The following is a 27,069-nucleotide window of genomic DNA, read 5'->3' as shown; positions in this document are numbered from 1 at the left end:
ACAGTTTATTATTTATTAAATATATATGTCGCCTGACTATTGGTTAATTCCTAAAGGGTCGAGTGCTTTCCTGGCATGATTTTATAAAGGATCAAGGGCCCCGAACAATCATTTGATAAGGGTGCCCACCAGGCCAAAAATGGCCACAAATCCCACCCCTCCAAATGGCCCATCAAGACAAAAAGCGTATCTTCGCCTAGTGCAGGGGTCTGCAAACTTGGCTCTTTTAAGACTTGTGGGCTTCAACTCCCAGAGTCCCTCAGCCAGCAAAGCTGGTTGAAGTCCACAAGTCTTAAAAGAGCCAAGTTTGCAGACCCGTGCACTAGTGTATGAGAGCCCATTCTTCGTTTAGGAAGGAAATGCCCGGTCTTTCGAAAAGGCAGGGTATTTCGTGAACGTCTTTCCTTCCGTCCGTCTCGGTTGTGGATGTCCAGCCAGGTTTGCACTTACCCACTTTGCCGTACGCCATGGACAGCACTCGGCCCAGGGTACTGAAGGAGCCGAGCGGCTCGCAGAGTTCCGCAAACACTTCCACCTTGCAGGCGCCGGAGCCGCAGGCCACCAGGAGTACGTCGCGCCCGCAGCAGAAGAGCGCCGGTTCCTGCTTCAGAGGAACGACTTGCTGCGACCCGAACGGGTGCAAGTTGTAGACCTGCACCATGGCTCCAGCTCGGCCCAGGCTCCGGATCCAAAAACCAACGGTCTCCTGCGCAATCCTCGCCTCTGTAGCCGCTGCAAAGACTACCGCTTCCGCAAAGGGCCCCGCCCCACGCCGGTCAGCTGGAAGGAGGCGTCAGTCAATCCAGCCACCGTTTCGCGCGAAGGCAGCTTCTCTGCTTGAAAGCGACAGGGCTGAAGGCTGCGCTCTGCCATGGTTTACCTTCTCCTCGAATCTGGTGGTCTACTTCTAAGTAGAGTGGAACAGGATTGCGCGCCAACCGCTTCAGAAGAGAGAGGCGTTGCCAGCCCAATCTTGCTGTCTTATCAGGGAAATCTTTCTCCCACTTGTAAAAGTTACTTTAGTTGGAAACGGGGATTGCCTTTATTTACCAGTGAGTGGAAAGGCACTTTAGACGTGCGTAGAATAGAATAGAATTTTTGATTGGCCAAGTGTGATTGGACACACAAGGAATTTGTCTTGGTACATATGCTCTCAGTGTACATAAAGAAAAGATACATTCATCAAAAATCATAAGGTACAACACTTAATAGAATAGAATAGAATAGAATTTTTATTGGCCAAGTGTGATTGGACACACAAGGAATTTGTCTTGGTGCATATGCTATCAGTGTACATAAAAGAAAAGATACGTTCATCAAGGCACAACATTTACAACACAATTGATGATCAATATATCAATGTAAATCATAAGGATTGCCAGCAACAAGTTATAGTCATACAGTCATAAGTGGAAAGAGATTGGTGATGGGAACTATGAAACGATTAATAGTAGTGCATGAGGGCTTATGTACTCTTAAACTATCTGTGGAACGTTTACTTTGCATAGTAACGTCAGTGCGACCCTTGCATTCCATTAAGGGGACCCATTTGGGTAATTGATTTTAAGTTTTCGTAAAATGCCCAGGAGCAATTCAACTTTCTAATTTTTAATCGTTGGGCAAGAAATCTCAGAATAACCATGGCAACCCTAATAGCATATTCTAGAATTTTGTTTATTTTTTGTGGTTGATCACAGTCAGCCAAGTGCTTAGATTGGATTGACAATTTTGTCTACCTATCGAGCCCTTCCCAAAGAATAGGTAGATTGTTATTTAACATTAAAGTTATTGTCGCAGAATGTAAATTGTTTCCAGTGTAGCTATCTGGTTTTTTTTTTACAATTGACGTGATGATTTTTATCTACCACTCCCATGACGTACCTCCAACTCCTAATAAAGAAGAGGTCCCTGCTTAAATAATTGAGAGTAGTTTACATAGATCCAAAATGGATTTTTTAAAATTTAATACAGCTAAGAAACCATGGGTCTGATGTATCAGAATTGTATTGGATCAGAATTTTGTGTTATATTTAGTATTCTTGCCTATTATTTTGTGTATCGCCGAGTGTCCGGGATATAAATGTGATAAATATCATGTGACAAACGAGCAGTCAAGACACGTGCATATTTGGACAGTCAATATTTTCATGCCTGTATCAGAAATTCAAACTGTTCATTTGTTAATTCACAACAGCAGCGCCGGATTCATAAAGCCCATTGGTTCCCAGGACACTAATGAATTTTAAATCAACCAATAGAAACGTAGACATAAGGAGCTAATAGAACCGACTGCCTCTTAGTTCTTTATTGGCTCAAACATCTGGAGACGATGTCAGCGATTGGAGGCGTCGCCGCTGTGCGCGACCAATGAAGGTGCGCGCATGCTCTCTGCCGACGCGAAGGCATCAGGTGATTTTTGTAGCTCTGTAACGGTCGCGGCGGCCTGAGGGAAACGTTTGGAGCTAGTGGCGTCCGGAGCAGCCTGGTGTTATGGCTTGGAGGTTCCTGAGGTGAATACCAAGCATGTAACGAAGCGAAACCTTTTATCCGAGTTGGCTCCCCCGTGGAGAATAAGGGTCCGTTTAGGCCTGAGGGGGGAGGGGCGAGGCGAAGGGCCTTTCGGCAAGTAGCAGTGTTGTTGTTCTTGCACTCTACTTTTTGGCTCTTTTGCTTTGTTTTCTGTTGCTTGTGGTTGATTCAGCAAATCATGGTTAAACTGTCATCTACTAAATAGATCAGTGGTCTGCAAACTTGGCTCTTTTAAGACTTGTGGACTTCAAGTCCCAGAGTTCCTGGCTGAGGAACTCTGGGACTTGAAGTCCATAAGTCTTAAAAGAGCCAAGTTTGCAGACTCCTGAAATAGATCATCTAGTTGTGAGCATGCAGATATCTATGGAGATTCTCAGGCCTCCAAGTACTTTTCCAAAAGGCAACTGGACTTTGTTGTTTTTTTCCCCTTGAAAACATTTTGCTCCTCATCTAAGAGGCTTTCAGTTATGACTGAATGGTGGAGGGGAATAGATGGGTTTATATTGCTTGCTGTCATCTAGTCAGTTAGGGTCACTTAGGGATTTATCTGTGCCCTCAGGGTCACATGAATCAGTGCAAATGGGTGTAGAATATTTATAGAACTGCTGAAAGGGACCTTCCACCATTCATTCAGAACTGAAGAAGCTTTTTGGATGAGAACCCAAAAAAAGCAAAATTTATACAGTACAATGCAGCAAGATCAGTACAGATTTGTTCATTGGACAACCACTTCACAAGCACATGGCGCAACATAGGGAAGCAAACCCATTGGGATAAGATTCAGCAGTCCATTTGCAACACCCAGAAAAATGAGACATTCACTTAATCCTTCCAGGGAAAGATTGAATGCAAACGAAGTCCAGGCAGAAGAAGAACATCATGGCTTCAAAACCTAATGGACTGGTTTGGACAAAACTCAGCAACTCTTTTTCCTACTGCTGTTGACAAAAATAGGATTGCCAATATGATCCGCCAGATATGGCACAAGAAGAAGAAGACCATTTGCATTTGAAAGACAAAGGGCAGGCATTTGAAGACAGCAAGAGATGGTTTGAAAGAGGGTGTCAAAGAGGCAATTTACATTAAGATGGAACAGCCCTCTCAACAGTGGGAGTGTTTATAACAGCCCTTTCAGCAATTTCAAGAAGGTTCCACACTTTGCATTATTCAGGTAACCCTGAAGGCGCAGATAAATCTCCAGGTGGCCTTAACTTTTCTCAGAAAGATTGCTAATGACTGCAAAGAATATAAATCCTTCCTAAGAACTGAAGAAGCTTCTTTAGATGAGAAGTGAAATGTCTTCAAGAAAACAGTCTACCTTTTTAAAAAAAGTACGATTGGGGCAACCATGACCTGGATGACGGAGAGTTTCCATAGATATCCACATACTCACAACTAGATGTTTTTCTAAGTGGAATCAGTGCTCCAAATCAATGCATTATTTTTCCCAGCATGTTCATGTAGTTGTTAAAAGGTAGAGAAAGAGATAAAACCTGAGACAGTCCAGAGTGACTGGGAAACACATAACAGAGATGCTTATAAGATTTTTAAATGATCCCCCCCCCACCCCCGGAATTTTTGAAGACACAACAGACTTAAAAATAAAAGTGAGATTGAGCAAATGGTCTATGTACTTCTACTGCTTAGCTCTTAACAATTTCTGTATTTTTCCCTGTTGCATTTATAGAAAAGGGTTGAAACTTGTGTCAGTTGAACATGTAGCAGTTGCATTAGCATACAATTTGTAATTTTATGTAATTTAGTATACAATTTATGCTAAATTCTAATCTTAGAATTTTTATGACAGTGCATTGTTTTTTAGCCTGCTTGCTCAGTTCACAATTTGGTATACAGCGAAAAGAGAGAAAGTTACCGAACTCCATAACAGTGCTAGTGAATGTGGGGTTTATATATAATGTATGTAATAGTTTCTGCTATTAGTATTGGTATGGATGTGGTTTTCTTTTTGATAATTCCTAGATTAGGGCATTGTTTTCTTCTTGATCGTTTGTATTAATCTCTACTTACCTGGATGTTGAGTTGACTGCTGCAGAGCATGTAGTCTGGTCTTTTTGTTTCCTTATCTTTTTATTAGAATAGAATAGAATAGAATAGAATAGAATAGAATAGAATGTACACTGAGAGCATATGCACCAAGACAAATTCCTTGTGTGTCCAATCACACTTGGCCAATAAAATTCTATTCTATTCTATTATCTTTTTATTATGTCTTGAATGGTGTGTAAATTTGGTTTATTTCTATGTGTTGATGGCTGATTTGTCTGAATGGCAAGCTTGCAGAATTCCCTAGTGTGGTGGGAGGTTTTTTGGGATTTTGGTTTGTTTAGGATGTTCACAGCAGCAACAGTTCTACAGGTAGATATCTCCCTTGGGGTGTTTATGATACGAATTCATGTTCCAACATTCATGCCTCCCTCCAGTCACATGATCATTCTTTGGGCATTCAGCAGCTGGGCTGCATTTATGGCTGTTTGCAGCATATTGCAGACACATGATGGAGTTTTAAATGATAGTTTTGCCATAAACCATTTACTTCTAGTTTTTGGCAAAACTATTCCCATAGTGAACGATTAATTTTGTCAATGACTATGGCATTTAATTACCGCATTGACCATTTAATGCCCACTGCAAACAAGGTCATAAAATTGGGTCAGACATGAAAATTAGAAATGGTATAACTATCTTAGACAAGACATCCTAGACTAAGCTATTCCACACATGCACATACATACGCACCCATCTTTTTGCCTGGAAATCCCTGGTGGTCTCCCATCCAAGTAGTGATGTCGCCTAACTTTAATTTCCTATTTAAAAAAAGGTAAGGTGCTTGGAGAAAAATAAATCTAATTACTAATTTAATTATCTACTAACGAGAATGTTTAACTGGGGGGGGGTGGCTTGGTAATGGACTGCTTGAAATAAATTAGTCAAGTAATTGTGTTTGTTTTTAAAAAGTTCTCAAATTCAAACCTTGAAGACCTAAAACAGGAGTGGTTAAATCTGGCCCACAGGGCTGATCTTGGAAATATGATGGTGCCTCTTCCATCCGAAAACGGGCCTCGTGGGGCCTCCACATGGACCATTTTTTGCCAGCAAAGTGCTGCAGGAGGTGTCCATCCCATCTCCACCCCTCCCTGCTGGCCCACGGAGAACTACAATGCTGATCCAGCCCTCAAAGAAATTCAGTTTGACACCCTGACCTAAAATAACTTCCTACATAAAAATTGCTTTAACTCCTCTGCCCCCCCCCCCACTTTTTTTTTAGAGACTTCTCATGGGAATTGGATCCTGCTTTGTATGGAGACAGGCATTACAATGTTTTTACTCGTGAATTTTATCCCGCCTTAGAAGATATTATGGGAATTGTTACTTCAGGGATTGATGAAGATATAGATTCAGCGGTGTTATTTGGAACTTTGCGAGGAACTGTGGTTGGTTTACGATATTATACTGGTGTGGTAAGTTCAGAATGATGAAAACTGGTGATATGATCCCTGTTTTTTAAAATTAATATCTTGAAACACTGGATCTGGTCATGAACCAGACAAAACTATGGTGTGTTTTGCCAAGTGTCAGGGCAGTGATCAGGTGCCCAGACAATTCATTCTTTTGGATTCAGAGACAATGAGCAGTTCAATAAATGAAGGGATTTTAAGCTTGATTGTTGGCTAAAAGCATATCATGAATAGTATACATGCAAAGTAAAGATGACACCAAGGCTTCCAGGAGCTCCTTAATAATAGCAGCAGGGATACCCGATGGGAAGCTACTTTCCACATCACCAAATGCTCACTGGGTCCCCTGCAGAAGCTGCCAACAAACAGCAACAACCCCACAGTTTTTATCAAACCAAACATCATGATTTCGTGGCCCTGCTATGGTTAGGAGATTGTTAAGACTTGACCTGACTAGCATATGACTGGGGTGAGAATCAAGTCTGAGAGTTTCATGGCAGGAAAATCTTTGAAGTTATGTGAAGGTTTCCTTTCCCTCCCACCTCCCCTTCTCCTTTGTTCAGCAAGCAAGAGTGAAAAACAAGCAGGCTAGCTCAAAATGAGCTCTAAACTTAGACTTTTTTTTAATGTGGAGGAGAAAAATGTCACTAACTCCTTACAGTAATAATTGTCTTCTGTATTACCACTACATGGTGTAGAGCAGGGATGTCAAACTTGACTTATCTTAACTTCTTCCCCTTCGCTAAATAGGATGGGCGTGGCCAGCACGTGACTTATCCAGCCCACGGGCCATGAGTTTGACACCCCTGGTATAGGGTGTTTAATTTGGATTTAATGTGTTGTATGAAACCAGTAAATATGACTTGTAATTTATAGTATGCTATAGTGATTAGATAGTGATTAAGCTTAATGTTATAAGTGAACCAAAATTTGTGTGCTTATCAGTAATTGTTTGAAAAAATGTTCAGATTATTCCCATTTTAATATCAAGAAAACCAGCTATCAGTTCAAATGTTAACAGTAATCTACAAAGCCTAAGTAATTAAGCACTGCTTCCCCAGTACCACTAATCCCATGAAGTAAGATAAGCTTGCAAGGTCCAGTTTGTGATCCCACAAATTAGATTGGATGGCAAAGAATAGCTAAGAGTAGGGTCTTTTGGATAGAATCTATTTAAAGATAAAACTGTTTTGGTTAAACATGTTTAAGAATAGCCTTTGTGACTGGTTTAATTACAGATGTTAATTTTACAGGTCAATGATGGTGAAATGGTGGCTCTCCAGCGAGAACCTAATAATCCATTTGATAAGAATGCTGTAAAAGTAAACAATGTAAATGGTGATCAAGTAGGCCATATAAAAAAAGAACTGGCAGCTTGCTTGGCTTATATCATGGACAACAAATTGGCAGTAGTGGAAGGGTAAGAATTCATTTTGAATACTATTTTTCCCCAAAATAAAATAATGCTTTTGATCAGCAATTGACTAATTAAACATGGGAAAACAGAAAAGTTATTGTTTCAGCAGTGGGAGCCTTCTTATTGCACCTTTAAGCTAATTACTAGTTTAAACATAGATATTTATATTTAGCGTAGTTTCTAAATGAAGAGTAAAATTCCAGTTTATGCTATCTGTTGTCAGTGGAGATTCTCAATAATTCAGGTCATGGTTATATCAAAAGTGCTTTTTCAAAAGGCAATTAGGCTATGTTTTTTCCTTAAGGAAGATGACACATTTCACTTCTCTAAGAAGCTTCATTTATTTATTTATTTAATTAAACTTTTATACCGCCCTTCTCCCGAAGGACTCAGGGCGGTGTACAGCCTGCATTAAAACAATTTATATACACACTAAAATAACAATTAAAAAACTTATTCCATAAAGGCCAAAATTAAAACCGTCCAATTGACCATATAAAATACCCAATAAAATACAGTTAAAATTTAAAATTTAAAAAATTTAAAAATTTAGCATTTAAAAATCAGGCCAGTCCCGCTTGGATAAATAAATAAGTTTTCAGTTCCCGGCGAAAGGTCCGAAGGTCAGGCAATTGGCGTAAACTGGGGGGAAGTTCGTTCCAGAAAGTAGGTGCTCCCACAGAGAAGGCCCTTCCCCTGGGGGCCGCCAGCCGACATTGCTTGGCGGATGGCACCCTGAAAAGACCCTCTCTGTGAGAGTGCACGGGTCGGTGGGAGGCATGTGGTAACAGCAGGCGGTCCCGTAAGTACCCGGGCCCTAAGCCATGGAGCGCTTTGAAGGTGGTAACCAAAACCTTGAAGCGCACCCGGAAGACCACAGGTAGCCAGTGCAGACTGTGCAGGAGTGGTGTTACCCGGGAGCAACGTGGTGCTCCCTCAATCACCCGCGCAGCTGCATTCTGGACTAGCTGAAGTCTCCGAGTGCACCTCAGGGGTAGCCCCATGTAGAGAGCATTGCAATAATCCAGGCGAGAAGTGACGAGAGCATGAGTGACCGTGCATAAGGCATCCCGGTCAAGAAAGGGGCGCAACTGGCGGACCAGGCGGACCTGGTAAAAAGCTCTCCTGCAGACGGCCGCCACATGGTCTTCAAACGACAGCCGTCCATCCAGGAGAACGTCCAAGTTGCGCACCCTTTCCGTCGGGGCCAGTGACTCGCCCCCAACAGTCAGCTGCGGTTGCAGCTGACTGTACCGAGATGCCGGCATCCACAGCCACTCTGTCTTGGATGGATTGAGTCTGAGTCTGTTTCTCCCCATCCAGACCCGTACGGCCTCCAGACAACGGGACAGCACTTCGACAGCTTCGCTGGGGTGGCCTGGGGTGGAAAAGTACAGCTGGGTATCATCAGCGTACAGATGATAACTCACCCCAAAACCACTGATGACCTCACCCAATGGCTTCATATAGATGTTGAACAGGAGGGGCGAGAGAATCGACCCCTGCGGCACCCCACAAGTGAGGTGCCTCGCGGTCGATCTCTGCCCCCCTGTCCATTCTAACTGGATGGATGGTGGTGGTGGTGGATGGAAGGATTATATTTATTTGCAGTCATTTGGTCTGCATTCATCTGGTTGTTAGCATTCTGTCTAAGAGCCCTTGAGGGTTTATCTGTATTCTCAAGGTCACCTGAATCTGAGTCCAAATAGGTGTGGAATCTTCTTGGAACTGCTACAAGGATTGTGTTGTAGGCAGGAGATAAATAGTGGGGGAGGGATACAATACTCATACCACCCATCCATCTCCAATTCCATCCATCCATCACCATCTCCATCCTTTCAGCAATTCCAAGAAGATTCCACACCCATTTGCATTCAGATTTGGGTGACCCTGAGGACACAGATAAACAAACCCTCAAGTGGCCTCAATGGCTCTCAAAGAATGCTAAAGATCAGGTGACTGTAAAGAAATATAATCCTTCCATCCCCACTCTCCTCTCAGAACTGCTTAAGATTCTTCTCAGAACATCTTCTTCCTCAAGGAAAAAAATAGTTCAGTTCCTTTTGAAAAACCACCTTTGAGACATGCTAGCTGTTGGTTTTTATAGCATCATTTTGTACATATTTGTTATGTGTGTGTTCATATGATGTACATATAAAATGTGATCATGTGGCATAATAAAATGTTATATCAATAACGTTTTGATTTTATATAAAATACTTTGTAAGTTCTCTATTAAACATTGCAGAATTAATTTTAGTGATTAAAAGCAAGATTTATTTCCATTGTTTCTGCTGTCATTTGTTGATTTTTGCATTTCATTATTTTGGTCACTGACTTTTCCGTTCTTCTGAAGGTATAAGTTGAGTACTTTAAGTTGTATAGAAATATAGTTCTGTTGTAATTAAATTTGTTTATTAGTGTATCATTTTGTTCAGGTGATGTATATAATACTCCTCAATTTTTCCATTTTGCATGGAAGTTATTTTTTTTAAAAATAAATTTTTGTAATATTAATTTTTCCCTTTATCTGCTAATTCCTTTTTCATTATTACTGGGTTTTTTTTACACTATCCAGGAAATATTTGCTGGAATTGTATAATATTTATTTTGGGTGAGCAGTCTTAAATATCAATGGCATAATCTGGATTCCAATAGCTAGATGGTAATTAAGCTTGTATAACATTGTGCAAGTCACTATTTCTCAACCTGTTCCATTATGCTTGAAATAATAAAAGAGGAGCATAAGGGAGGATAAATATGTTTTCTAGAGCTTTATAAACCCTTTTGAAAGAAGTGTTAATATGCTGCTTTACCAGTTTAATAAGTTTTGCAAGTGCTCCCACATACTTAATGCACCTCCTTTGAATGATTAGCACAGTCCTAATATATGTTTCCCTGAGCTCTTTCTACAAAGGGAAAGACAAACATGTAATATAATATCATTGCTATTTTTTTTCTCTTAGGGTTGTTCCTCGTGGAGCAGGTAATGTTTTCACTATGCCAGTGCAGTTGAGCTTATGGGGAAAAGAAGAGAATAAACCAGTGCTTCTAGAAAGACTAAAAATGCATGGATTAAAGTTAGCACCTCCAGGAAAATGTAAGTTAAAACTTAAGTTATCATCAATCAAGATATGAAGGACTTTCTCATGTAAATAAAAAAAGCTCAATATTAACATCCAATCATTTACTAGTTCTCATATTTCAATGGCATTTAGTTTCAGGGTTTGGTTTTGAGACTGACAGGACATCTGGCAGAGGTAGAACACGTTACAATGCTCCAAGCCATGGTGCTATCCAAATGACAACTGAACAGGTATCACTACTCATGCTTGTTATAAGAATAGTAATAGCGATAGCACTTAGAGTTATATGCCTCTTTATAGTGCTTTACAGCAGTCTCTAAGCGGTTTACAGAGTCAGCATATTGTCTCTTACAATTTGAGTTCTCATCGTCCCCAGAAGGATGGAAGGCTGAGTCAAGCTTGCATTGACTGCATTCTAACCATTGCACCATCACAGTCTTGGAGCCAAGCAACTCTTGAGTTACTGTGTGGGTGGCTTTATAGTGTGTGCTAGAAGAAGTAGGACAGGGGATGTTAAGTCTGTTGGCTGCCATATCATTTCCCTTTCTTTCTTTGACCAATGGAAGGCATGGAATGATCACACCACATTGCTCTGTCTCTATCTGAAGAAAACAATGTCAGTCAGCAAGTGAATAGAGTTAGGTTGAGGATGGTAGGGTTTTCTCTGTTCTGATAAGGAACATTGTGACCCCTAATAATGTTTGTGTCTGCCCATCTTGCCTTTGGCCTGGAAAAATTTCCTCTGTAGATTTGAAATTACACATTTTCTAGTATGATAAAGCTGCCCATTTTTACTTTAACTTACAATTTTAATGTATTATTTTCCTTACCTCAGTCTCACTTTACCATGTAAAGTGAAAAAAGCAGTGTGTAATATAAACCTGTTAATTTGCAGTTTAAACGCTTCTTTAAAATATAAAAATGTTGAAAAATGTGTTTGATGAGAGCATTTTATTGTGTGAAGTAATAATATAAACTAGATATTATAAGGCTATTCGTATATTATCCTACATTGTAGCTTAAAACCGAATTTGACAAACTTTTTGAAGACCTGAAAGAAGAAGATAAGACCTGTGAAATGGAAGCAGCAAAGGTATGTAATTTGAATAAGTGACAGTGGTTATTGCTGTATTGAATACATCACTTTGGGGAAAGGGGGTGCCTTTTGGTTAGTTTTGACTGTTAGCAACAGCCTAGATGAGTGCCTGCTGTTTTCTTGACAAGATTTTTGGAGATGATTTGCTACTGCTTTCTTCCTATGGCTGAGAGAAGTGGCTGGCCCATTACCTTGTTACCAGTGAATGAAATCAGTAATTAATTAATTGTAAATGAGTAAGTCAGATGAAAAAGTAGAAAGTAAAAATGAAAAATGAACAGCTGCAAGTTGTAGCTTTTTCTTTGAAGAAATATTTAAAATGGAATCTTTGTTTTCTAGGCTGTTTTGACTCCTTTACTGCCACACCAGAAGCAAGCTTTAGCTTGGATGATTTTGCGAGAGAACAATAACGATCTTCCTCCGTTTTGGGAAGAGCGAGATAACTTCTTCTACAATACAATTATACATTTTGCTGAAAGAAATAGACCAGAAAATGTGCTTGGGGGAATATTGGCAGATGATATGGGACTGGTAACTATTTTGCATGAAGATGTGACTAGTTATCTGTCAATACTTTAATTTGGATTCTTAGCTGTACATGGGTTGGACTCAGAGACCTGAAAACCTGATTCCAACTCTGCTTCTATGGGGAAAAAAAGCTAACTTAATTGTTTAATGTATTTTAGGGCAAAACACTTACTATGATTGCAGTAATCCTTACCAACTTCCATAATGGGAAGCCTCTTCCTCTTGAAAAGAAAATTGATCGAATGGAAGAGGTAAGATATTTATTGTCTATCATTCTGTTAATAATTTAAGTCAAAATAATCCAAATATTCAAAGCAAGAGAAACAATAATATTCTGACATCAAATGTGAGGTATTTTTCATTTTTAGTAACAAGATTTGCCAATATAAATATAGTTTATTTGACCTGTGAGCTATTTGGACTTTTTTTTTTGTAATTTCCCCTTAATGTTTTGTGGCTGACATTTTAAACCATAAAAAATTACCAGGTATCACTGAAATAAATCGGCATAGAAATAATATTTTTGTTAGCAAAATATTTGGCAGATTTTTGGTGTGAGGCATTGTCATAGATACAAATCTCTTCTGCCCAGGTTGAGAGAAGTTATACTCTATGAAGCTTTTATGCTTCGTGCTACCTGTTTTAAAATACATTTCATGTATTTTTAAAAATAACTAGTAATTATATGTAGAATTTAAGATATATTAACTGTTTTTATGACAATTTTTGCTTCTGTTTTACCTTTTAGAAATGTATTCCTACTACACAAGACAACTTACAAGGTGATTTGTAATACTATATATTTGTAATATATACTGATTTGAGAACATTTATTTCAGATCTGCCTCAGATTCATGTGACAATATGTAAATTAAAGTCAGTGAGATTGAAGCATTCCCTAGTCTGGATTGAATTCTTTAAAATGAATTAGAAAAATTCTTTACATTAAATGTGTTTGTTGTTTTCCAATAACTTTACTTCTAAAACAAAACCCTTTTTTAAAATTTTCTCATAAGCACCAAATAGTGACTTGCAGCTGAATGCTTCCAATTCAAAAGAGGAAAGTGACTCTTTTCCCTCACAGTCTTCTAGATCTTATCCAAAAAGGTAGAATTTTTTTCCTTTCTATTAAGGAATGTGCATGCTTTGAAACATAGAAAAAATTGAGCTAATGAATGGCATTGTGGTCCATGCAAACCCCACACATTTCTTTAAAATAATTTTGAACAATACATGTTGTATTTCTTATATAATCCTATGGTTTTTTGTTATGGTAAATATCTTTATTTCACAAAATGAAACAAATTCATAGTAAAAAAAATGCTCTCTAGCTTGTTCAGAGTTAAAAGAAGTAATACAGGTAGTATTTGACTTAATTTATTTAGTGACAGTTCAAAATTACAGTGGTACTGAAAAAAATGACAATTGTTCACACTTATGACCATTATAGCATCCTCATGGTAATGTGATCAAAATTTGTGCTCGTGGCTTATATGAGTTTCAGCGTCCTGGGATCATGTGATCACCTTTTCGCTTTTTGACAAGCAAAGACATTAAGGAAGCCAGATTCATTTAACAGCTGTTTTACTATCTTAAAAACTGCAGTGATTCACTTAACTATGGCAAGAAAGGGTGTAAAATTGGGCAGTATTCTTCACTGAACAAATCTCAGTTAGCAATGTAAATTTTGGACTCAATTGTGGTTATACATCAAGGACTACTTATAAGTTTGCCCTTTGTATGTAATACAAAGTATCAGCATAATAACCTGATACATATTTAGGAAGGTGTTTAGATGTTTATTAACTGAAATGAAGTTTTTATCTTAAAAATATGGTATCCAGGACAAATATTTATTTTTTAAATTAGAATTCAATGAAAATTATTCTTTTATATTTTCCTCTCATTTCTTAACTTAAAATACTTATGTGCTCCTTTATGTATTTAATATATTGGATTTTTAAACTGCCTGACTCCAACACCCTGGGCGACTTACAATGTTTTAAAGAATGCAAAATTTAAAAAGGATACTGTCTGAATAAAACCACATAGATAAAATCCAGAAAAAAATTGTCAGGCTCCATAAATACTCTAATCTGGGAACAGCAAAGTATTGAGAGACTTGTGGAATATTTAAAAGGTGGGAGCTATACAGCCCTTCTATATCTTGAAGAATGCTATTCCAGAGGGCAAATGCTGCAATTGTGCCAGATATCCTCACACTGTTTATGTTTGAAATTTTGAAGAATTCCTTAGCACTTAAGTTTTCTTTTCCCAATAAAAATTACTTGTGGATTATCTCTTTCTCAGATATACACACAAAAATAGTTGACTATTTCATGACTCTGAAACAACAAATATATAATCTTCAAATCTGACCTATATGATTAGTGGTATGGTTCAGTGTGATATGTTAATCCAGGAAATTGAATTATTGGAGTAAGCCATGAGTAATCATGCTAAGTGTATAGTACAGACATATCTAATGATTCCTACATATTGTGATTTGTTTTGGCCGTGGCTTGTACTTAAAATAAGTTAGTCTGGGCAACTTGTTGCCTTCTACTTATTGGTGAATTGCAGCTCACAATATCCTTTTCATTGTTTTATACTATGGAAACTACTGAAGTTTAGATTTCAGCAATATCTCGCAGCCACATACTACAGAGACTATTTTTTGTTGTAAAATGGGTGTGTGGAGAATGTCCAATTTTGGGGAATAGTTGTACAACTATCAACTATCTCGATTCTTAGCCCAAAGAGTGACTGGCAAGATGGTTGTAGTCAACCCTGCTTTATTTTATCCATCCATACAATTTTTTAACTTCTCAGATGGGTCTCCTTTAGGCCATTAACCACCTTTATAGGTTGAACAAGTAAAATTGCTAGCTTAAAACAATTGGATATGAACATATAGAATATTATTTTTGTCCCCTCTTTCCCCTTCACTTTCGGTGCTTTAGAGTTATGGGCAAGAAATCAAAGTGCACAATAAGCAGTGACACAGAACCTGACCTGGAAGTTGCAAAACAAATAAAAAGTGAGTTACAGTTATTTTTGATTCAATAGTAATAGTTATTTTTGATTTCATAGTATCTTTCGAATTTTAGTTATTATGATAATATGTTTTGTTTTCCAGTTAAAGGAAAAAAACCAAAATCAAGAGCAAGGAAAAGAAAACTAGGTAATGATACTTGACCGTTCTATTTCTTCTCTCTTAATTCCTTAGGAAAACCATCTGGTAATAGTAAGATACTTTTTAAAACTTTACTGACTATTGTTTACTGACTAGCTAGAACAAGTTTCTTTTTTACTTCAGCTGTGATTCTGCATGCTCAGTCAAAGAGTTAACCACAGTTTAGATTCTTTTCTTTTTCATTTGTACTCCTTTATCTGACTGCTTTTAGAAAAATTTACAAGATGTCCTTTGCCTTCTTCCCATCGTCTACACAGTGATTTGGGGGCCTCATTGCTTGGGGATAAGGATCCAACTGGGATACCCATAACAATAACTAATTGATTGTTAGCCTGAATCATGGATGGATCTATTGTGTGTGTTAACTATTTTAACTTTTTCATCAACTATGATAAAAAGAAAATCATAGCTTAGTGCAATGTATAAATCGAGATACGCATGTTATATCAAAGCTGTCTATATAAATGATGTAAATAAAAGGCATTTAAATCTTTGATTTTAAATTTACATTATCTTGACATTTTTTTTGTTGAAGACTAAGCAAAAAGTTATTCAAGTATAAAAACTAAATTAGCAGTTAAGTGTATAGTGCAGAATGAATAGCTGCATTTTGTATTAAGAATCACTGGGTAGGTAGTAAAAGAGGTATCAATAGAATTGTAGATTATATTATTGGAGTAGGAATATTTTCTAACTAGTATGTAGTTATTCTTTAACCAAATAACACTAAATGGACTATATATACTGTAAGTACCATAGCATATTCAATTTGGTAATTGTGTGTTTTCCTTCTCTCCAAGATGATGTTCCTGTACAACCAAAGAAAAATGAAGTTGATAATAGAGGAACGCTGATCATTTGTCCTCTATCTGTCCTAAGTAACTGGATTGTACGTTTATAGTTTACATAGTTTGTATTTCCTAATGATTATAGATTGCAACTCTTAAATGGAGGATTTTTCTACATTGAATTAAGTAAAACACTGTTTTTTTCTTTAAATTCTTTTTAAAACTGAATATTGCTTTGACAAGATAATGAATGTATTACAGCCTCTTGTGTTGTACCATAAGTTATACTAGTTCTTGGAGCAAATTTTTGGGAAGAATGGAGGGTTGTGGTGGTTAGCAGAAGTCAATGAAAAAAGAACTTTTAGCTTCATAAAAGGTCCTTCTGCTAGTGCAAAAAGTAGAGACCGAGTAAAATAATGATCAGAGTATACACACTCATATATCAGCATCTGGCTGTTGGGTAACAATTTATTCTGTTATAAATTGATATACAGTCTTTTTAAGCACTTCTGTTAACAACCCCAACCAGTGGATAAATTATTGGAAAGATGAATAGCTCATATTCACATATTTGATGAAGAGGTTCAAAATGGTGCAGGAGGAGACATTAGTGTGGGAATACCTGAGTTACAACTATCATTATTTTATTAAGTTCACGTATTTTTTTAATTAAAAAGGTAAATATTGTGTTCAAACAAGAATGATTCCTAGTAACTACATTGATATCTTAACTTTCTGCTTTTTCTTTAAAGATGTTTTGCTTGTCCAAGAAGCTTCTTGGATGAGAAGTGAAACATCTTCAAAGAAAAACCAAGAAGTCCAGTTGCCTCTTTAAAAAGCACCTTTGGGACAATCATGACCTGGATGACTGAGAATCTCTATAGACATTGACATCTTAAGTGGTATAGAAATGGTTTCCCATCTTTGGGAAGTATTTAGCTTCCTAAATACTAATTCCATGACTCTGGAATTCTCTGGTGCTGTCTTATTTAAGAAATAATTAGCCTAACTATGCTTAGTTTCCAAGTCCAGACAAGGCTAACCACATGGTACTATGCCAGAGGACTTATTGCACTCCCCCCCCATGTGCTATCTAATTCGGTGTAGTGGTTAAGGTGCTGGCCTAGAAACCAGGAAATTGTGAATTGTAGGCCTTTTATAGGCATGAAAGCCCCCTGGGTAACTTTGAGCAGGTCATTTTCTCACATTACAACTCAGTTCATGCAATTGTTGTGGAGAAACTAGTATTCGGTATGTTTGCCACCTTGGTTTCCCTGCGGGTTTTATCCTACTAGTTGTGACTGACTTTAGAGGATGGTGCTCATCTCCATTTCTTAAGCTGAATAGCCAGCATTGTCTGGGGATGTTTCCACAGTCATGTGGCTGACATTTTTTTTTTCTTCTTCTGCGCATGCCCAAGGTGGCGCCACGGTGAAAACTCGGAGAGGCATGGCAGAGGCATCCTAGCCGGTGGAAAAGCAGGGCGGCCGACTTAGCCGCCCTCGTCCTCCGGTCCAGCTGGAGGGCCTTTTCGTCAGTCGCGAGAGGGGTTTTTTACCCTCTGGATGTCCGCGGTTGGTGAGAACGGGGCCAGGGGGAGAGCGGCGGTAAGCGGCAGCAGCCATGTCGAGGCGGAGGGCGCGGCGGCGTTTCGACCTTTGGCTGCGGCGGCAGCGACGGCATTTTGCTGACGGCGGCGGCGAGGACATCACCCCTGCATGGTTCTTCATGGAGGGGGCGGCGGCGGCGGAAGCGGTGGTCCCCTGCGTGGTCCTCCCGTGGAGCTGTGGAGGCTTGGGGGGGTTGTCGCAGCTGCAGCTGCGGTGGCGACGGTGGCCGTGGCGCCGTCTTTGATGATGGCGGCAGTGGCGGAGCTTCTTCGGCGGCGGCGGCTTCTTCCTCTTCTTCCCTCCTCCTTGGGTTTTTCCTTGGACCCTCTTGGACCCGCCAGAGGCCTGGGTTGTCAGACCAGGCTATGAGGATGACGGGGATGGCGATCCTCATGGAGGCTGGGCGGTGGTACCTGGTGACTAAGGGTGGTGTCGCTCGGTCATGGAGGCTTCTCTTTCCCCCTTTGGAGTTTGAATGGGGGCTTAGGCGGTCGGGGCTGCCATGTCAGGATTGTTGGTGGAGAACTGGCGGGGCCCGGGCAGGGTTTGGTTGTTGCCCTGGGCCAGCCTGACCCTGACTCCCCCCCCCCCTTCCTTGTTGTGGGTTGAGTGGAGTGAGGGGGTGAGAACATCGGCGGCGGCGACATTTTCCAACGGCCTGAGAGGGGGCCTACCAAAGAGGAACTGCCATCCTGTCTTCGTCTTCAAACTGGTCTTATGTTACCCAGTCCCGGTTCCAACTAGACTGCTATAATAACATCATTCGTCGGTCCGGGATAAACTCATTTGCCAATCTGCTTACTCATGAGATACTCCAGTGGAACTCCTTGGCCTGCAAGATTCCTCCTTCTCGCAGGAGTGGCCCTCCACACTATCGAAGGCCTACCTCAATGATGGATTTTGGAATCCCGAGAGGTGGCATGCGGCCAAGAAGAACCTTCGGGGTTTTTTAAATAAAGGGTTTTTAAGGGGAGGGAGGGTAAGGACGGGTGTTGGGGGGAAACCCGTCGGGGAGAGGGCCAGTTCTTGCGAAGGCTCGCGGCATAACTACAGCAGGTTCAGAGGTGAAGGGGGAGGCTCGATTCAATGTCCATGAGGGTTGTTCCATTGGCACGGTAAGTGGGAGGGGCAGATACGGGGGAAGCAGGGGGCCGCATCATGTTCGGGGGGTGCGCGCTCGCTGTCTAAGAGCGATCGCGCGCTCCGGTCCCTCAGACTTCTCTCGTTCCCCGAGTGGCTGGAATCCTCAGAGCTTGGACCTTCGGCTGATGTTATGTAATGCAAGGTCCGTGGTGAATAAAGCCCCCCTGATTTGTGACCTTATACAGGGGGGCCCCACGGATCTTATGGGCATTTCGGACCCCTGGTTGGGCACTGAAGGGGGGGTGCCCTTTGTGGAAATGTGCCCACCGGGTTTCCGAGCATTTCATCAGCTGAGGGCCCAAGGTAGGGGTGGGGGGGTGGCGGTTGTTATTAAGGAGAATCGATAGCCGAAGGAGGCCGCTGTACCACAGATAGCTGGTTGTGAATCCCTTTATGTGAAGTGGGGTCAGAGGATGCAGGTGGGCTTGCTGATTACGTACCTGGCTCCTTGCTGCGTGACAGCAGCCCTGCCCGAGCTGTTAGATGTGATAACCAGGATGGCGGTTGATACCCCCAGACTTATAGTCATGGGGGATTTCAACCTGCCGTCGACTGGTGAAGCATCAACGGCAGCTTGGGAGTTCATGGCCTCCATGACGGCCATGGACCTGACCCAGTTAGTCAATGGCCCCACTCACATCGGGGGAAGCACACTGGATCTGATTTTTGTCTCAGAACAGTGGCTGAATGATCTGGAATTAGGAGACTTAGTTATTGAACCTTTGTCATGGTCAGATCATTCGCTTCTTTGTCTGGACTTTCGGACCGCCATCCAACACCGCAGGGAGACGGGGCCACTGTGTTGGTTCTGTCCCAGGCGCCTGATGGACCCGGAGAGGTTCCTGACGGAGCTTGGGCCATTCCCTGAGGACCTAGCCAACGGCTCGGCTGAAGAACTAGTCGCGGCCTGGGAACGGGCCGTGGCCGGAGCTTTGGACCGTGTCGTGCCTTTGCGGCCTCTGACCCGGCGTAGATCTCAACCGGCTCCTTGGTTTTCGAGGAGCTGAGGGAGATGAAGCGCCGGAAAAGATGCCTAGAGAGTATATGGAGGGCCAGCGGTTTGGAAGCTGACCGAACACTAGTTAGGTCATATATTCAGACCTACCTAGTGGCAATAAGGGTGGCTAAGCGTGATTACGTTTCCACCCTTATTGCGTCGGCAGATAGCCCAGCCGCCCTGTTCAGGGTGACCCGCTCCCTCCTGCATCAGGAGGCGCGGAACGATTCCCTGCAAGGGCGTGCTGAGGATTTTGGACACTATGCACGATAAAATCGCTCAGCTTCGGGATGGATTGGACCAAAATTGGGTAGATTCTGGCGAGATGGCGGAGGTAAGTCTTGGTGATACCATCTGGGATGAGTTTGATACTGTGACATGGACAGGATGCTGGGAAAGCTGAATGTGACCACATGTTTATTGGACCCGTGTCCCTCCTGGTTGTGCTGGCCACACAGGAGGTTACACAAGGCTGGCTCCAGGGAATTATCAACGCCTCTTTGATGGAGGGTGTCGTTCCTACCGCCCTGAAAGAGGCGGTGGTGAGGCCCCTCCTCAAGAAGCCCTCCCTGGACCCAGCGGTTTTGGAGAACTACCGTCCTGTCTCCAACCTTCACTTTGTGGCGAAGGTTGTTGAGAGTGTGGTGGCATGACAATTACCCCAGTACCTGGATGAAACTGTCTATCTAGACCCGTTCCAGTCTGGCTTCCGGCCTGGGTACAGCACGGAGACGGCTTTGGTCACGTTGGTTGATGATCTCTGGAGGGCTTGGGACGGGTTATTCCTCTGCCCTGGTCCTTTTGGATCTCTCAGCTGCTTTTGATACCATCGACCATGGTATCCTGCTGCAATGGTTGGGGAGTTTAGAAGTGGGGGGCACCGTTTTTCGATGGTTCTCCTATCTCTTCGGCCGATCGCAGACAGTGTTGGCAGGGGGGCAGAGATCGACCGCAAGGCTCCTCGTGTGGGGTGCCACAGGGTTCGGTTCTCTCGCCTCTCCTGTTCAACATCTATATGAAGCCGCTGGGTGAGATCATCCTTGGTTTTGGGGTGAGGTACCAGCTGTACGCTGATGATACTCAGCTGTACATTTCCACTCCTAACCACCCCAACGAAGCTGTCAAAGTGTTGTCCCGGTGTCTCGAGGCCGTGTGCGGGTCTGGATGGGGAAGAACAGGCTTAAACTCAACCCCTCCAAGACTGAGTAGCTGTGGATGCCGGCATCCCGGTACAGTCAGCTGCAGCTGCTGCTGACTGTTGGGGGCGAGTCATTGGCTCCAATGGAGAGGGTCCGCAACTTAGGCGTTCTCCTGGATGGATGGTTGTCTTTTGAAGAACATCTGATGACCGTCTCCAGGAGAGCTTTTTATCTGGTCCGCCAGTTGCGCCCCTTTCTAGTCCGTGATTCATTATGCACGGTCACTCATGCCCTCGTCACTTCTCGCCTGGACTACTGCAACGCTCTCTACATGGGGCTTCTCTTGAAGAGCACCCAGAGGCGCCATCTGGTCCAGAATGCGGCTGCGCGTGTGATAGAGGGAGCTATTCGTGGCTCCCATATAATACCCCTCCTGCGCAAGCTGCACTGCCTGCCTGTGGTCTTCTGGGTGCAATTCAGGGTGTTGGTTACCACCTTTAAAGCGCTCCATGGCTCAGGACTGGGTTATTTACAGGACCGCCTGCTGCCACCGTTTGCCTCCCATCGACCTATGCGCTCCAATAGGGAGGGCCTCCTCAGGGTGCCGTCAGCCAAACAATGTCGGCTGGCGACCCCCAGGGGGAGAGCCTTCTCTGTGGGGGCACCTACCCTCTGGAATGAGCTTCCCCCAGGACTTTGACAGCTCCCTGACCTCCGGACCTTCTGCCGCGACCTGAAGACGTACTTATTCTTCCGTGCAGACTGGTATAAAACTATTAGTAATTTTAATTGGGTTTTTATGGTTTTAATGTGTATTTTAATTAATGGGCCAAATTGAATAGGTTTTTTAAATGGGTGTATATTGTATACTGTATATTGAATGTTTTATTGTGTTTTACCTGGCTGGAAACCGCCCTGAGTCGGGAGAAGGGCGGTATAGAAATTAAATTATTCTATTCTATTCTATTCTATGACACCACACCGCAACAGAGTACAGTGAAACAGAATGCTGTTACCTGCCAAACGCTTATTTGCCCTATTTATCTACCTGCATTTACATGATTTTGAAATGCTGGGTTGGCAGGAGCAAGTGACGGGAGCTCACTCAGGTCTCAAACTGCTGAGCTGTAGACCTGTAATAGTCAGACTCAGCATCCTAACAACTTTGAGTTATATATAAAAAAGGCAGGATAAGATGATGATGCAGTTTCTGTTTTCACCAAAGTAGTTTCTTCAGTACAAGGCTGGAGAGGATAATCACAAATGTCACATATTAAAACTAATTGCATTCCTTTGGAATCATAACTGAAAAAATAACTGACAGCAAATAAATCCATGTTAGGTGAATAATTATCTCTTTGTAACTTTTTTTTTTTTGGTACCAGGAAACTGAACGTAGCAAGGATTAGAGAATTTGTAGGCTATAAAATTTATGACACAGTCAATTAATTGTACTTTTTGGTCAATTCTCATTTTAGGACCAACTTGAACAACATGTCGATCCAAATATTCAGTTGAACGCTTACATTTACTATGGCTCGGAACGGAACAAAGATCTGACAGTACTTTCCAAACATGATATTGTCTTAACAACATACAATGTTTTAGCTACTGACTACGGGGTAAGTATACTGAAAAATTCCAAGAGCTTTTTTCCTTAGGAAAAAAAGAAAGGAGTAATGTAACATTCATATAAATTAGACTTTTGCTCATGCTGAATTTAGTTTCGTACTTTTTAAAATCACTATAGTGCTATTTTAGTTTCATAGTGCTACTTTATTTTTCATATCCTTCATGTGTTGTTGTTTGACATTAAGGAGGAGGTTATAGTTTTCTAATAGGTCTGTTGATGCTTGGCTGCCAGATTTCATCTAATATTGCCTGGTTGATCCTACCTCCTTTAAAAGGCTCAAGATAACTTGGTAGAACTGACAATTGTTAAAAAAACTTGATTCCCACTGACTTCCTGGGAACAGTATGGAATTGATTTGCCACTGCCTTTTTTCATGTATTCCTGGAGTTTACCCAGTCAAGTTTTAATCAGGCCTCACCTTGTTTAATCTTTGGGCCCAGACAAGGTCAGCTACTGTCTACTGATACTGACAATAATAGGGATGGCACAGAACTGGTAATCTAAACATGAATCCAGCTGCTAATACTTTGCTGTGAGAATGGTTTCTATAGCAGTGAAAAGAACTTTTAATATTCCAGATTTGATTTGATTTGATTTTGTATTGTATTGTATTTATTAAATGTATTTATATGGCCACCTAATTCATACACGACTCCTATTCCATTTCTGATAAAATTGTCAAAGTTCCTTCTCTTTGTGTTTTAAATAAGATGACTCATCCCCAAATGCTTGTTCAACATTTTATGTAGTTCAGATACCAAAATAGTTAATACATTTTTCCCTTTTCCACTTTGTAAAATCATAAATGCTCTTCTGATGAAGCTGTTAAAAACAAAAAATATTTATTATCTTTGTGTGTGTTTTAATAACAGCAATAACAACAAAAAGCTCACCCCAAAATGCTTGTTCAACATTTTATTTATTTCAAATACTAAAATGGCTAATATGTATTTTTCCAGACCAGAGATAATAGTCCTTTACATAAATTAAAATGGCTGAGAGTTGTGTTGGATGAAGGTCATACAATACGAAATCCAAATGCTCAACAGACAAAAGCTGTTCTAGACCTGAATGCAGAAAGAAGATGGATCTTGACAGGTATTTATGCTGCAGATTCAATACTGCAGTATATACCAGGTTGGGGACTGTTTAAACAGAATCCTGCATCCTCCTAACCATTGTTCATTGTCCTCATCTGAGAATTTGAAGTGCCACACATACCATATTTTTCGGAGTATAAGAATCACTTTCCCCCACCCCCAAAGGGAGTGAAAATTTCGGTGTGTCTTATACACTGAATGTAGCCCCACCCATCCACTGGCCCCCACCTTTTGGCCTCTGCCTCCCAGCAGTTTACCTTCTTGCAGCAAGCAGCAAGACGAAACAGCCGCTTTCAGCTTTAGCATAGCCTAATTAGCACAAGTGATTATAGGTTGGATCAACCTCCTGTCCCTCAGCTGTTTCAGGCTGCTGCCATTGCTATTGCCTATTGCTTCGTGGACCTCTGCTGCTTGCTGCAAGGAGGTAAACTGCTGGGAGCAGAGTTTTTTTTCTTGTGCTAATCAAGCTATGCTGAAAATGAAAGTAAAGCAGACTGTTTGCTGTTTGCTGTAACGAAGCAAAATTGCTGGGCGGCAGAGGCAGATTTCTTTTTCTTGTTTTCCTCACCAAAAAAGGTCGGTGTGTTTTATAGTCTGGAGTGTTTTATATGCCGAAAAGTGTGGTATATACAAATCTGAGGGATGATAAGATGCAGAAGTTCAATTTGGTCTTCTGCAAGTGGTCCTCAACTTTTGAACATTTGTTCAGCAATTTGAAATTACATGGGAATGAACAAAGGGACTTGTTCAAGTGTCCAAAGTAAGGACTGTTACAGTGCCCCCACAGTCATGATAAAATTTCAGGCACTTGGAAGCCCACCTGCATTTATTACCACATGGGCGCTACAACTCTCCCCACCTGCCTATCTCCCACACCCCTGAATTTCAACCACCCAAATGCCCCACTAATTCACACAAAGCTGTTGTTCCTGAGAAGTCTTATCACCAACCCAGCCCATCAGAGCAAGTAAGGTTGCTGTGCTTCAGCAGCACTCACTGCCCACCCAGCCCAGCATTGCAAGCAAAGCTGCCTCAGTTCAGATGGCCTCATTCTCACACTCACTCACCAAGCCCACTTGGCCATTTATTCTTGAAATTGTTTGGAAGTATCCTTCTCTATAGGTGAAAGGATCAGACAATAGTGTGAGGCAGCCTCAGTAAGAAGGCTACACTCGCAGTACCTGGTCACTAAATGATGAGTGGTGTATGTATACTTTTTTGCCAAACAATCCTTGAGATTTGTTTTACCTAAACTGAATAAGCATGATGCACAGCATATATATTTTTTCTCCTTGTTTTAGGCACACCTATTCAGAATTCTTTAAAGGACTTGTGGTCTCTCCTTTCCTTCTTAAAGTTGAAACCTTTTACAGACAGATTGTGGTGGCACAGAACAATCCAGCGGCCTGTCACTATGGGAGATGAAAGAGGGCTTAAGTATAAACTGCATCTAATATATTCTAGATATTCTATAAAGATTAGCACAATATATCTATAAATTAGTACTTGTAGAATTTAAAATATTCTTTAAAAATACTTCTAAGTGTTAAAATCTTCAGGTTTCGATAACATTTAGAAAATATGCAACTTTACATTGGGCACAAGAGCTAGCTTTGCAAATTGTGTGTATAACATTGTTTTGTGAATCTTTTCATGTTTATATATGATTATAGGTTGTTTTGTGAATGTTTCCATATTTTCTGTATGATATGATAATTATATATTGTTTAAATATTTCCATATTTTTCTAGGCGTTTACAATCTCTAATTAAGAGCATTACTCTTCGAAGAACTAAAACAAGCAAAGTTAATGGGAAGCCAGTTTTGAAGCTCCCCGAACGTAAAGTATTTATTCAGCATATTACACTTACTGATGAAGAGCGTGCCGTCTATCATTCTGTGAAAAATGAGACTAAAGCTGCTATAAGCAGGTAAATATTGCCAGCTGTTAAATGGAAAAAAATATATATTCCATTACCCATATTAAATTCTGATTTATATAAAGGTGGATTTTATCAAGAATACCATTTGTATCAGAGGAAATATTTTTGGAGAAACGTTGGTAATATGACTAATAAATCAGGGGTAAAATCCAGCAGGTTCTGACAGGTTCTGGGGAATCGGTAGCGGAAATTTTGAGTAGTTCGGAGAACTAGCAAATACCAACTGGCGGGTCCTAGAGTAGGGTGGGAATGGAGATTTTGCAATATCCTTTCCCCAGGAGTAGGGAGGGAATGGGGATTTTGCAGTATCCTTCCCCTGCCACACCCATCAAGCCACACCCCACCCACCAAGCCATGCCCACAGAACAGGTAGTAAAAAAAATTGGATTTCACCACTGTAATAAATGATGATCAGATTAAAGTAAACTATGAAAATTATAGCAATATTCATTTATTCTAATCAGTTGTTGGACAGCTGTAATTTTATGCAAAGTGGGCTTTTCTCTAAATGTGACAGCACGTTGAGCTAGGCAATTCTTAATAGGATGTTGCAATGGTTGTAAGTGTGAAAAAAGCCATAAATCACTTTTCAGTGCTGTTGTAATGTCAAAACGGTCACTAAATGAACTTTACAGTCAAGAAGTATCTGTATTGCATACTTTATGAACTGTGACTCATTGGTTCAATTTTATAATCTTTTTTTCCTGCTAAAAATGGTATGCATATGCCCATGTGTTTTGTTGGTGGATGTCAAAGCAAAATTGTAAGATCTATTATGTATTGTTATGCATCTATTATGTGCTATCTGTGGTGTCCATTATGAAAGATAAAACAATGGATTCTAAAAAATGAAGCACAATTTAAATAGAGTGACATAGATTGCACTCAGAGATAAAGCCAAACATTTTTTAATGTGAATATAATGGGGAAAAATGAGAATGCTTGATTTACTGGATCAAAATTATTGCATTGGAATAGAATTTGTGAAATTCTTGTCCAGTGCAATATTTTTGATCCAGTAAATAAAATTTGAAAAAAATTATATTATAACAGGTTTGTTTTACTATCAAAATTATTCTTTAGGTATTTTACTGAGGGAAGTGTTTTGGCCCACTATGCAGATGTTCTCGGTGCTTTGCTCAGATTGAGACAATTGTGCTGTCACCCATCTCTCTGTTCCAATATCTCTCAATCCAGTTCTCTAGAAAGTGAGTACATTTTAGCAATTCAGTAGATATTTAATCTGATTTTTTAAAATTAGCTTTTATATAATAATGGTACTTTATAATTGCATATGTATTAGGGCTGTGTATTGCTTCAGTTCAGAAGAGGAAGCATTGTGATTTGAGAATCAGATAAGACTGCTGACAAATACTGAATTCCAAAAG

General features: G+C 40.7%; 2 protein-coding genes across 4 annotated transcripts in view; one reads left to right on the top strand and one right to left on the bottom strand.

The window, feature by feature from the left end:
* The window catches only part of HPS3 (HPS3 biogenesis of lysosomal organelles complex 2 subunit 1), a 34,875-nt gene extending 34,136 nt beyond the window's left edge, over positions 1-739 (bottom strand). Inside the window, exon 1 of the mRNA XM_058189308.1 lies at positions 451-739. Within this exon, the coding sequence (XP_058045291.1) occupies positions 451-661 (211 nt within the window). The 5' untranslated portion in view covers positions 662-739. The remainder of the gene's footprint in view (positions 1-450) is intronic.
* Positions 740-2,383: 1,644 nt separating this feature from the next.
* HLTF (helicase like transcription factor) overlaps positions 2,384-27,069 on the top strand; it is a 33,898-nt gene continuing 9,212 nt past the window's right edge. For 2 of the 3 annotated variants that reach the window (XM_058187595.1, XM_058187594.1), the window contains exons 1-18: positions 2,384-2,510; positions 5,816-6,008; positions 7,259-7,425; positions 10,389-10,522; positions 10,641-10,738; positions 11,527-11,601; positions 11,944-12,135; positions 12,291-12,383; positions 12,881-12,914; positions 13,149-13,239; positions 15,096-15,172; positions 15,272-15,316; positions 16,129-16,217; positions 22,484-22,627; positions 23,598-23,736; positions 25,040-25,175; positions 25,490-25,669; positions 26,765-26,889. In XM_058187595.1, the coding sequence (XP_058043578.1) occupies positions 2,491-2,510; positions 5,816-6,008; positions 7,259-7,425; positions 10,389-10,522; positions 10,641-10,738; positions 11,527-11,601; positions 11,944-12,135; positions 12,291-12,383; positions 12,881-12,914; positions 13,149-13,239; positions 15,096-15,172; positions 15,272-15,316; positions 16,129-16,217; positions 22,484-22,627; positions 23,598-23,736; positions 25,040-25,175; positions 25,490-25,669; positions 26,765-26,889 (2,032 nt within the window). In that variant the 5' untranslated portion in view covers positions 2,384-2,490. Of the gene's footprint in view, positions 2,511-3,364; positions 3,701-5,815; positions 6,009-7,258; positions 7,426-10,388; positions 10,523-10,640; positions 10,739-11,526; positions 11,602-11,943; positions 12,136-12,290; positions 12,384-12,880; positions 12,915-13,148; positions 13,240-15,095; positions 15,173-15,271; positions 15,317-16,128; positions 16,218-22,483; positions 22,628-23,597; positions 23,737-25,039; positions 25,176-25,489; positions 25,670-26,764; positions 26,890-27,069 lie in introns of all 3 variants that reach the window. The other variant, XM_058187596.1, reaches the window with a different exon arrangement.

The sequence above is a fragment of the Ahaetulla prasina genome, chromosome 6, assembly GCF_028640845.1.
Source record: "Ahaetulla prasina isolate Xishuangbanna chromosome 6, ASM2864084v1, whole genome shotgun sequence".
Lineage (NCBI taxonomy): Eukaryota > Metazoa > Chordata > Lepidosauria > Squamata > Colubridae > Ahaetulla > Ahaetulla prasina.
The sequence above is the reverse complement of the archived record's forward strand: the minus strand, read 5'-3'. Positions and strand labels throughout refer to the sequence as shown.